Source organism: Engraulis encrasicolus, chromosome 1 (assembly GCF_034702125.1).
Source record: "Engraulis encrasicolus isolate BLACKSEA-1 chromosome 1, IST_EnEncr_1.0, whole genome shotgun sequence".
Lineage (NCBI taxonomy): Eukaryota > Metazoa > Chordata > Actinopteri > Clupeiformes > Engraulidae > Engraulis > Engraulis encrasicolus.
In genome coordinates, this window is record NC_085857.1 from 38,356,892 (window position 1) to 38,369,391 (window position 12,500).

The following is a 12,500-nucleotide window of genomic DNA, read 5'->3' on the forward strand; positions in this document are numbered from 1 at the left end:
CTCTCTCTCTCTCTCTCTCTCTCTCTCTCTCTCTCTCTCTCTCTCTCACTATCCTGCTGCCTCAGTGCTTTCATCTATGGGGGGGGGGGGGATTTCCTGTGGACATGAACCGCTGTCAGCAATCCGTCTGCTTTCGAGAGGTAGAAAAATGAGGAAATCACAACCAGACTAAATGGACGTAGTATATGTAGTAGAGGCAACATACATACGCTGGCTTGTGACATGAGCCCCGACAATACCCACAACAGAAGAGCGTGCTCTCTCCCTCAACACGACCACAACATCCCCAGAGTGACAGCCACGGTCCAGCACGAATGATGGATGATGAATGATCAAGCACAGTCTTATCTTTGTGCTCATATTCAATACATTTTGCAGTGTTATTTCAACACTGAGTGTTGAATTATCACTGAAAATGGAGACTGTGTGTATACTCTCATTCTCACTTAGCATAAACCATACTATACTATACTATACTATACTATACTATACTATACCATACCATACCATACTATACTATACTATACTATACTATACTATACTATACTATACTATACTATACTATACTATACTACTAGAGTACCATGGCATACTCTGACACCAAAATTCACACTTTTAGCAGCTCATCCTAAGTGTCTATAGCACATGTACTGTATACATCAAGAAAGTTGAAGAATGACAAAAAGGACCAACCTTCGAAGTCCAATATAATCCCATCCAAGTGTTCATTAGTGGTAGGATCAGACATCCTGGCCTCTTTTTTAAATCACGCTTTAGAGACAGCCCTTCCCAACTCAGCTCAACACAGGCTTCAGGGGCAACGCTGAGGATCCCAAAACAAATCCCAAATTGGAAGTGGTCACAGCAATTAGGAGGAGGAGGACAAGACACGTTGGTTGGAGCGGTGCTATAACAGCACCAATGAGGGAACTTTCTTAAAGGAGCCGTTACCTTTCAAGGCTGCTGTGCTTGAGAGACAGAGAGAGTGAAAACCGATTCCTGTTATTCCCCTCCCACTTACACTTATCTTTCTCTGTCTCTATCTTTCTCTCTCTCTGTCTTCTTCTCTTCTCTGCGTCTTATTCTAGCTACGTATCTAACCTTTTCCATTCTGATCTCCAGATGTCAGATCTGCTGTTGAGATCTATCGCCCATTCAACCAAGAAAGAAGGGAAAAACAGAACATAGAAAGTCATCTAATACTGTACTGTATGAAGTTGGCTGAGGAGAGAAAATAAAAAGGTATGAGAGGTAATCCCACACACATAGTGAAATGAAGACAGAAGCATCATGTCATGGACGATGTACTGCAAGCAAAACCAGTCCAGCAGACTCACTTTACGCAATAAAGCTGAAAGAGTCTACAAGTAACCAATGATCACCGTTAACACCACATACAATATGGAGAGAAGCAGATTCAATCTGTAGAAAATAAAGCATGTTACGTAAAGTGTCTGCCAGATGTTATGAATGCCAGAGAAATATAGTTTCATGGTAGCATTGACATACTGGCACTGACATACTGTCATACTGACAACCGTAGAATGAAGAGGTGGATTGCAGTCAGTTCTTCTTTTCTTTTTAATACTTTTTTATTTTTCACATAGCAGCAGAAAAGCAGACCAACATTTCGGCTGTTGCTTTCGTCAGTGAGTGTCTCGTAATCATGAAAAAACAATAACTGATAACTCAATAGTTCTTGTCTAGCTCCAGCAACAGGTGAAAATACAGATTGTGGTTGCAAGCTGCATACAGTGTTTCTCGCAGAATTTTCGTTAGTCAAGGTGGTGGAGACATGTCACCATCATCAGTGGACATGCTGTGCTGTGCAATATCATTTGAAATATGATCTGAAAACTCTTAAAAGTATATATATTTTGGTTAAGCAACTTTAGAAAGTACATGTAAAACATAAAATCTTTTTAGGGCATCTAGTCAAGGTGGTAGGTGCTTCTTGTCAAGGTGGCCACCGTAGCAATAAAGTGCTGGGGGAAACCCTGGCATATTTATTTGACCAAAAAGAGGGGAGTTGGAAACAGTGACACATTCAGAGGTTGATGTCACCTCCTGTCAACTGAGATAACATTGTGATGTGCCAAAGATAAATGCATGTGGGCTACAGTGACATAACTTTGCCGTTTTCACACACATACCCACATGGAACAACTATGTGCTTACTTTGCACGCCCAACGCGATAACTATTTATGCACATACACAAGCCACCAAAATACATATAACGTATTAGTAGCTATTTCTGGCCCTTGCGTGTTGGAGTTGGAAGCCACATGCAACAAGCATCCCACAAGAGTTGACGCTCACAGCCAGGGACGCCGACAGAGGGGGAGAAATGGGTCACTTGTCCCAGCCCTACTCACAGTAACTTAGAAAACAGGAGCCAGAGATGCAAAGAAAACCTTTGACATTGTCTGTCCCTTAAATGATATGCCATTCTAAATGTTTATCAACAATAAAAGCTGTGCTGAGTTTATCTCAGCTGAAGAGAAATGCACAAAGACAACATGGTTTACACTCAAGCCAAAACACGAGCATCACAATGTCAACAAATGGTCGCGTTTCAGGCCCCTGCAACATCACAAAATAAACACCAACATTATACTGTATGTGTAAATATAAATGCTGCTGTACTGACAAACAACTGTATATTTAACAAAAATACACACATTGTTTCATTCAAGTAATTTCCTGTAAACCTAAATAGATCTTAGATAAACAACACAAATATATAGACCTAGCTTCTAGCAAATACACAGCGTTTTGATTTGCACATTATTCAGTAACCTCTTCCACCTCTTCACATTCTGCCTCGTCCGCATTGACAAACTGTATATACGATGAAATTGATGAATGTGAGCTCCCTCCCGCCTCACAACATAACGTATAGTATGTGAAAAACGCTCAGCAGACGGTAAATGCAAACAAACAGCAGCGGCCAAAAAACACTGTTGAGATCAAGTGCTTTTGGTGAGACGTGTCAGGCAGGAACCACAATCAGGGCCGCTGACAGCTTTTGCTGGGCCCAGGACAACTAAACGGGCCCCCTACCCAATATATACAACGTAATGGGGACCCAATTCTAGGGCCCCATATTTCCCTGTGTCTGGGACAACATACCCCTTTGTCCCCCTCTGTTGGCGGGCCTGACCACAATCATTGTGTTTGCGGCATCACAGACAAAGCAGAGTTAGTGTGACTTTGGGCCTCGACTAGAGGCGTTTGCTTGTCTTGGCCGTTCTTCAGACGAGCCCTGCCTAAAGTCCAAACAGGGCTGGACGGGGGCTCGTAAGAAAGTGCAGATCTCCCACTCTCTTCAGTTGCTTTTTTCCCCCAAAAGCTGTGGATCTGCGCTAAACTGGCACAATTGTACATTTGAATTGCGTTCTGTATCTCTCTCTCTCTCTCTCTGTCTGTCTCTCTCTCTCCCTTTCTCTCCCCTCTCTCTCAGTTCACGCTAAGGGTCCATCTCAAGTCTCTCTCTCTGTCTGTCTGTCTCTGTGTCTGTGTCTCTGTCTCTCTCTCTCTCTCTCTCTCTCTCCCTCAAACTTTCCATGAACAGCGGAAGGCATGGAGATCTAAGGATGCTGCTAATAGCAGGGTGAAGAAAGGATCTTGTCAACGTCTTGTATTTGATATGCGTCTCGGCCCTGCGTCTGCGTGCCACGATGGTAACTCATTAGCGAAATGACTGAGAGCCTGAAATGATAGATGACTGATTCAGGAAAAAATAAGCTATACAACGCAGGAAAAACGACACCTACAACTGACAACAACACCAAAAGGGGATTTTCCATTTCTTTTGATGAATTTATTTGTGTTTCCAAGATGTCAGAGTATTGATTACTTTAATGCAGTAGCGTGTCACATGAAAGCAAACAAAGTGTATCCTGTCATAAAAAAGGTGAATTGATCCCCATAATAGAAGGACAATGAGTTTTCAGTGCCTACCCTGTTGTTTACTGCAAGGACACATAGCCTACAGGCTGAATCTAAAATGACAGTAAATAGTGTACCGGTAACCTAACTTGTAAAAAAAGAGCCTCTGGATAATCAGATGTTATGGTGGGCCAGGGCCACATGACTGTTGTTAAGTTTCGCTCCCCTGCAGCGAGACACGCTCTCTCGCCTAGTAAACTGTCAGCCTATTCGACTGCCCATGGAGATACATGGAGGAAGTCTGTGTGGACAAAGATGCAGTTGTTAAGGGGTCTGAAGTGGGTGGAAGTGAGAGGAGTTATGACTAACGAAGGAAAAGCAACACACTCAGGGCTGGACTGTGTGAGAAATACGGCCCGGGCACTTTTGACTTAAAGGGTTTTTTTTACATTTCTGAAAATAGGGGCCCACGAGGGTGCAGGGCCCACCGGGAAATGCCCGGTATGCCAAATGGCCAGTCCAGCCCTGAACACACTGCTTGCTCAAATTATGATCGGTCCCTTGGCTGAGTTTGACTTCTCGAAGCTGGCTAGGACTGAATGGCCCGTAAATTAGAGCATTTCGTTCTTCATAGGGACTTGATTGACTTGCTTGCTCGCTGTGTTGTGCACTTCACGGCTAGTAATTTAGCAAAACAGCTCGAGGTCAGTTGATGTCAGGGTGAAACCTGGCAAAAGAGTCAGTGTTGTTCAGGCTTTCAGGCCCTGCCAACAGAGAATGTAGGCCTACATCTTCTAACAAGCCATTGAAGCTAAAACTAACTTGCCTTTCTATATTGACACCCCCCTGAAATCCTTAAAATGATACTGTCCCATCTTTGGAAATAAGTCTATTTTACACTTCCACTTCAATTAAATAATAGGGTTTTACAGTTCTCCTATACTTTCAACCGTTCTCTTTGTATGGCAGTGCAAATTTTACCTCCAAGCTAGCAGTTAACATTGAGTCCTATGAGATCAGTTAGCCGCCACCTGGTCTCATAGGACTCAATGTTAACTGCTAGCTTGGAGGTAAAATTTGCACTACCATATCATACCCAGAGAACGGTTGAAAGTACAGGAAAACGGTAAAACCCTATTATTTAACTCAAGGGGAAGTGTAAAATAAGCTTATTTCCAAAAATGGGACAGTATCACTTTAAAGGAACACTAGGTAGTTTTCTGTTTTGGTTGCCCTTCTTATAGAAGTGGAATTGATAGCCTCTGCTACAATGCAATGACATCACAGAGAGTGTGAAGTAACAGATTAAGACTTGTCCATGACCATTTTTTATCACAATAAGGTTACAACAGAGGCTCTGCGCTGACGGGTTAAGAGAGACAGGCTTGCGCCTTCTAACTTCATTAACACCCGAATTTCTGCCTCTACGTGATTTACACTTGCAACCCACTGATGTACAGACAGCTTAAATCTGTAATTAAAAAACGTGGGCAATCAGGGGAAGCTGAATACATCAAAAACAAAATTAATTTGTCCTTTTATCGACCTCTGTATGTCAGCAAAATGGACACAGCCACGTTCGCTGGACTGGCTCCCAAGAATACAGCAGTCTCTCTTCCAACGCACATCTGGAGAGGGATATGTTCAATGCCAAAAATCCAATCCCCAACCAGCACAACACAACACAAAACACAGAGGCATCAGCACACACAGCATGCATTAAATAGACCTGAAATATTTCATTTTCCTCACTTCAAAGAGAACCCATGAAGCTTTGCCTATAAAGTGTCATTACGTTTTTAAAAGGACGGAAAACATGATACTAATTAAGTTATTTGCTAATGTGTGCGGCATGGCCAAGTTGGCGTCCAGAGCTTGACTGTCCACACCAGGGGAGGAGCTATAGGAGGGGCAAGCAGGGCATTTGCCCCTGGGCCTATTGCCCTCCTGCGTTAGTAGTAAGGACCCTATTATGACCCTGCTGGGGGGCCGTAACAGTATTTTGCCCTGGGGCCCTGTGTGCAATTGCTCCGCCACTGGTCCACACTAAACATTTTTATGGCTGAGGTGCAATCCAGCATAATGGTGCTTGGCTAGGCCGGGCCGGGCTGAGCTGGTTCTCCAAACCGATGACAAAAGCTATTTGGATTCCCTCAGAGAACATCCACGGAGCATCTCTCTCCCAAAACAATCATTCATGCATAATTTGCTCTAAGGCTCCCAAATCAACCAAAACACTTCCCCGCAGCTGCAGTAGCTAACTTCAAATGCAATTACAGCTTGTGTGATGTCAGCTACCCATAATTCTACTCTGCACGACAAGGGAAAAGATTAGCCAACTATCGTGTAAGTACGTGTATTTTGGTTTCCTCTCTACCAAATGGACGGGATTTACTGTTGCGTTCATTGGCCCACATATATTCATTGGGCTGTTTGTTTTATAAACTTGATTGTCCTGACCTTTTGAAAAAAAGTCTTATTACGGTATTAAATCACTTCTCCACAGTGCTGCTATTCCTGCCATAAAAATAAACCGTACAATGTGGCAAGGCGAGTGTGTGGTCCAAGGTGACTAACTCGATAGTGAAGACTTCTTACAAATGTTTGCAGCCTCCTCCAGACTTAAATACAGCCATATGCCACTTAAACCTATATACATGCAAGCAGACTGGGAGACACGCATACGGAGAGACAGGTCAACAGAAAGGCAGACATACAGTAGGTGTGAGTAGCAGAGGGGGAGACCAAACCATATGTATGCTAGTAGACATAGGCACACGCACAAACACATACACGCACACACACATACACGCACGCACACACACACGGGCACACACACACACACACACACACACACACACACACACACACACACACACACACACACACACACACACACACACACACACACACACACACACACACACACACACACTTGTGGCACACCATCTGAAAATAAACCAATCCACATATTACATGTGGTGGTGCTCCAATTAGGGGTAGGGCACAACTTTCCCACATTACCACTCCTGAGTACAGGGCACACTACAGTAGTGTTTCTCAACGGGGGCACTACAAACCCCCCAGGGGGGACGTTGGGGAGCCCTAGGGGGGCGTTGAGAAGGATACAGCAGTGTGGGGGTGCTGCTTAGTTCCCATTGGGGAGCATTAGTCTGGTTTATTTTTCCAATATGGGCGTTGGGAGGCTTATGATGAGGCCAAGGGGGCATTTGTTCAAAAAAGGTTGAGAACTACTGCACTACAGCTATAGAGGGCCCGAACCAGAATAGTGTGCAGGCAGCTGAGCTGAGAGCACATCCTACCACCAGGAAGCCGGCATGGGGGGACACACACAAAGGGGTCAGTTGTCCCAGGCACAGGGAAAAGGGGGTCCCAAAATTGCATCACATGTATTAAGTGGAGGGGCCAGGGCTCTAAATTCACACCAGCCAACCAGCCAAATACTGGTGACAATTCAATTTGGCTGGAGGGAAAGACTACTTACTTGGCACTTTGACACCTTATTCAGTGTATGTTTGGCTACTAAGATTAATATACTCGCCATTTTGCCTAGTGATGAAAAAAGATAATTAAGAGCCCTGGCAGGGGCCCTTTCAGATTACTTTGTCCTGGGCCCAACGAAAGCTGTCAGCGGACCCTGCCTAGTACCGCCTACGCCAAAAGGTGCGGTTTCCAAAGAACCCAGGCACCAGGGGCTTCCTGCATGCATGCACGATAAAGCCAGCATAAATGTTAGCGTTGCTAATGCGCTATTCTTATTACATGAATAATAACGCACTGTGCTACAGCCCCATGTGTGCATTACAATATGCACACTCGCATCCTCCACTTGTGCTTGTGGCCTCGCCCTACCTCCTGGCCCCTCCTCCGTGGAGAAAACAGTAAAGTTTCCCAGCTTTCAGCCTAACCACAACAACTTTTGGTAGACTGTTTTTCATTCACCATCCAGTTTGCAAATGAGAAAATGACTTTACTTTTGAGCTTTTGTGAGATATTACCACAAGCACAAGTGGAAAACGCAAGGTCGCATATTGGAACGCGCCCTATGAGTCATCCAGAGAGGATATCCTCTGTGGCACCCTAAGAAAGGGGACAGTGGCTTTGCTTCCTGCACTGATGGTGCAAAAAAATATGAATGTGTTCTATGACCTCATGGTATCTATACTGCTTATGCAATCAGGCATAACATATGGTGTATAAATCACATCTAAATGGTAAATGGACTGCATGTATATAGCGCCTTTCCACTCCTTCGAGCACTCAAAGCACTTTACATTATAAGCTTATGCCTCACATTTTCCCATTCACACTCTGGTGGCAGTGGCTGCCATGCTAAGCACCACCCTGCAACCCTGCACCAGGAGCAACTTGGGGTTAAGTATCTTGCGCAAGGACACATCGATGGGGTTAGGCAGAGCGGGGTTTGAACCTGCAACCTTCTGGTTAGCATGGAGTTTAAGAAGGCTACAGCACCATGAGTCATCCAGAGAGGATATCCTCTAAGGTGGCGCCGTGAGAAGGGGACAGTGGCTTTGCTTCCTGCACTGATGGCGTAAAAAAAATATGATTGTGTTCTACTAACTCACAGGCTCTGATGAAGGGCAGGATGCCCGGGTCCTTTGCCAACCTCCTCCCATCTCTCTCCACATTCGCTTCCTATCCACCTCTCAAACTGTCCTATTATCAATTAAGTCGTAAAAGACTAAAGAAAAAATCTTCAAAATAACAGAAACGTTAGCTTGGTGTGCAGACTTTATTTTCTTTTTTCATACGACTGCCCTAGTCCTGCACCCAAAACTTTTTTGAGACGGATGTGCATGTTTTTACTTTGTTATACTACTAACTCAAGGTACTCATTGGACATAGCGCTGCATATTCAATCAGGAATAACATACGGTGTATACTAGGGATGTCCCGATCCCATCACATGATCAGAAATCGGACCGATCACGTGGTGTCAGACTCGATCGGAATCGGGTGTTACCTCCCTGATCAGGACTCGGATAAATATCTTAATACATTCTCTTTTTTATTTTTTATTAACATGTTATATCCATAGCAGTGTGGTGGCACACCGTGTAAAACCTCTTGGCTTCACATAGAAACATCAGCAGGAGCAACATGACATCGCCAACTGAAAGGCATTCGACCACTGTAAGTTAGCTGTAAGTAAGCTGGCCTAAAAGCAGCAAGAGCAAACCTGTCCCAGGGCATCAGGAAAGCAAAAAAGGAATACTCGGACAAAATAACAACACACTTCAAAGACAGCAGAGATGCACAGAGCCTGTGGCAGGGCATACAGGCCATCACGGACTATAAGCCCGCACCACGAAGCTGTGACAACAACACCTCTCTGCTAAACGACCTGAACAGTTTCTTTGCCCGTTTTGAAGCACAAAATGACACTCATCCACAGAAAACTACCCCCCCTCCCCCATGATCAACCCCTGTACCTGTCCTCTGCCAGTGTGAAGAGGACACTGGCCACCATCAACCCACGCAAAGCAGCTGGCCCAGACAACATACCTGGCCGAGTGTTGAAGGATTGTGCAGAAGAGCTGAAGGATGTCTTCACAGACATCTTTAACATCTCTCTGGAGCAAGCAGTCATCCCATCACTTTTCAAAGCTGCTACCATCATACCCGTGCCGAAGAAATCATCACCATCATGCTTCAATGACTACTGTCCTGTAGCACCCACGCCATAATCATGAAGTGCTTCGAACGGCTAGTCATGTCACATATCAAAGCCACCCTACCCCCCACCCTGGACCCCTACCAGTTTGCATACCGAGCCAAGCGATCCACGGAGGATGCAATTTGCTCTGCCCTCCATCCAGCCCTCACCCACTTGGACAATAAAGACTCATATGTGAGAATGCTGTTCATTGACTTCAGCTCAGCATTCAATACCATAATACCACAACAACTCATCAGAAAACTGGACAAACTAGGTTTCAGCACCTCCCTCTGCAACTGGCTGCTGGACTTCCTGATGCAGAGACCACAAGCAGTACGGGTAGGGAATAACACCTCAAGCACCCTGACCCTGAGCACGGGGGCTCCGCAAGGTTGTGTTCTCAGCCCCCTGCTGTTCACGCTGCTGACACATGACTGCACAACGACCCACAGCACTAACCATCTAGTGAAGTTTGCGGATGATACAACACTGGTGGGCCTCATCACTAAGGGCGATGAGACCCACTACAGAGAAGAAGTAGACCTGCTGGCCAGATGGTGCAAAGACAACAACCTCCTGCTGAATGTCAACAAGACCAAGGAGATTGTTGTCAACTTTCAGAGGGTCCAAAAACAACTGCCACCACTGACCATCGACGGTTGATGCTGTGGAGAGAGTGAGCAGCACCAAGTTCCTTGGAGTGCACATCAGCGACGACCTCTCTTGGACCACCAACACTACATCACTGGCGAAGAAGGCCCATCAGCGTCTCTACTTCTTGCGCAAACTTAAGAAGGCAAGTGCTACACCCTCCATCATGACAACATTCTACAGAGGAACCATAGAGAGCGTCGTGTCCAGCTGCATCACAGTGTGGGGAGGAAGCTGCACGGAGAAAAACAGGAAGACACTCCAGCGTGTTGTGAACACAGCGAAGAAGATCATTGGAGTACCACTCCCCTCCCTGCAGGACATTTACACCGCACGCCTCACCCGAAAAGCACTGATGATCATCAAAGACACAAGCCACCCTGCACACAAACTGTTCAGCCTCCTGCACACAAACTGTTCAGCCTCCTGCCCTCTGGAAAGAGGTACAGGCGCCTCCGTTCCCGTACCACCAGGCTTACAAGCAGCACGATGCATCAAGCAATCAAGATACTGAACACTCAACCCACTCTCCTTCACTGTCAGCCTCTAGCCAGCCAGGCCACTGACAACGCTCCCCCCCCCTCATCCCCACCACCATATCTGCGACTAAACACTCCACCTGCACTACTACATCTGTGACTGAACTTTCAACCTGCACTAACTCAAAACATACACATGCACACACACACACACACACACACACACACACACACACACACACACACACACACACACACACACACACACACACACACACACACACACAAGCACACTGCACTTTCTGCACTAAAACCCAAACATACACACACTGACACACAACTCATACTCACACACATACACACACACACACACACACACACACACACAGGTACACACACACAGACGCACACCGCACTTTTACCTGCACTAAACACACACACACACACACACACACACACACACACACACACACACACACACACGCACACAAAACACATACAAACACACACACACACACATACTGCTGCTGGTGTATTTAAATAAAAACCTTTTTTAATTATTTATTTCTTCAAATGCTACTATTACTATGTCAGAACGCTATAAAGGACTTTTAGGAAAAAGAACAACAAAATACCTCCTCTTAATGTATGTTCTCTACAAGTCTTCTGTTGTCCAGTCTTGCACTTTAAATGTCTGTATGAGCAATGTCTACGTCCATACTGTCTATGTCCATGTATGAGTACTGTCTATGTCTATACTGTCTATGTCCTTACCTAGATTAGTCTATGTCTGCATGGGAGAGCAAGAAACGCAATTTCAAATTCTTTGTATGACCAGTGCATGTAAAGAAATTGACAATAAACTTGACTTGACTTGACTTGACTTAATAATCAGCCGATTTGTATTTATTTATTTGTTTTGAAGTATTATAAAAGTATCGGATCGGGACTTGGTATTGGCAGATTCACAAAATCAATATCGGACTCGAGGGCAAAAAATGCTGATCGGGACATCCCTAGTGTATACTGTACATCACATCCAACTATTATGCATGAAGTATTTCCTGAGCGGATATGATGCTGTATTAAGTATGAGTTCATCTTTGTTGTGTTTTGTGCGAGATGAGGACGGTGGCCTTGCTTGCTTCCTGTCTTGGTGGTGCTAAAAACATTAATATGTGCTCTACTACTTCATGGTACCCTACATGATGTATCCTTATGCAATGAGACATAACATAGTGTATACGTCTTATCCAACTCTTATGCATGTATTGTCGCACGTCATGTATTTTCCGAAAGGATACGATGTAGTACGCGGCTACAAGCTTCCTGTGCTCTACTCTCTTCACTGCACCATACATGATGTTTATGCAATCAGGCAAAACATACGGTGTATACATCACATCGGACCATTGTAGGGTTTTTTTCTGACAGGATATGATGCTGCATGATACTGTATGGGCCTACGTTGTTGTGCTTTGTGTGCGATGGGGACAGTGGCTACACTTCCTGTACTGATCGTGCTAAAAAAACATCATTGTGTTCGACGACGTCACGGTGCCCATTGCACATGATGTGGCTTATGCAACCAGGCATAACATATGGTGTATAGGCCTATATCACTTCCAAACTATTATGTATGAAGTATTTTCCGAAAGGGTATGATGCTGTATGAAATGGGCCTGCTATATTGTGTTTTGTGTGAGATGGACAGTGGCCAATATTCCAGCTCTGCAGCTGAGATTCATCCCTGTTCCCCGGGTCCTATGTTCCCCGC

The 12,500-nt window shown here is 45.0% G+C and overlaps 1 protein-coding gene across 2 annotated transcripts in view; it reads right to left on the reverse strand.

The window, feature by feature from the left end:
- The window catches only part of septin9b (septin 9b), a 135,956-nt gene that overhangs the window by 117,074 nt on the left and 6,382 nt on the right, over positions 1–12,500 (reverse strand). The window contains exon 1 of one of the 2 annotated variants that reach the window (XM_063201715.1): positions 694–935. The exons of the other annotated variant lie outside the window; for it this stretch is intronic. Within the exon in view, the coding sequence (XP_063057785.1) occupies positions 694–748 (55 nt within the window). The 5' untranslated portion in view covers positions 749–935. Of the gene's footprint in view, positions 1–693; positions 936–12,500 lie in introns of those variants that run through there. 2 annotated transcript variants of the gene reach the window in all.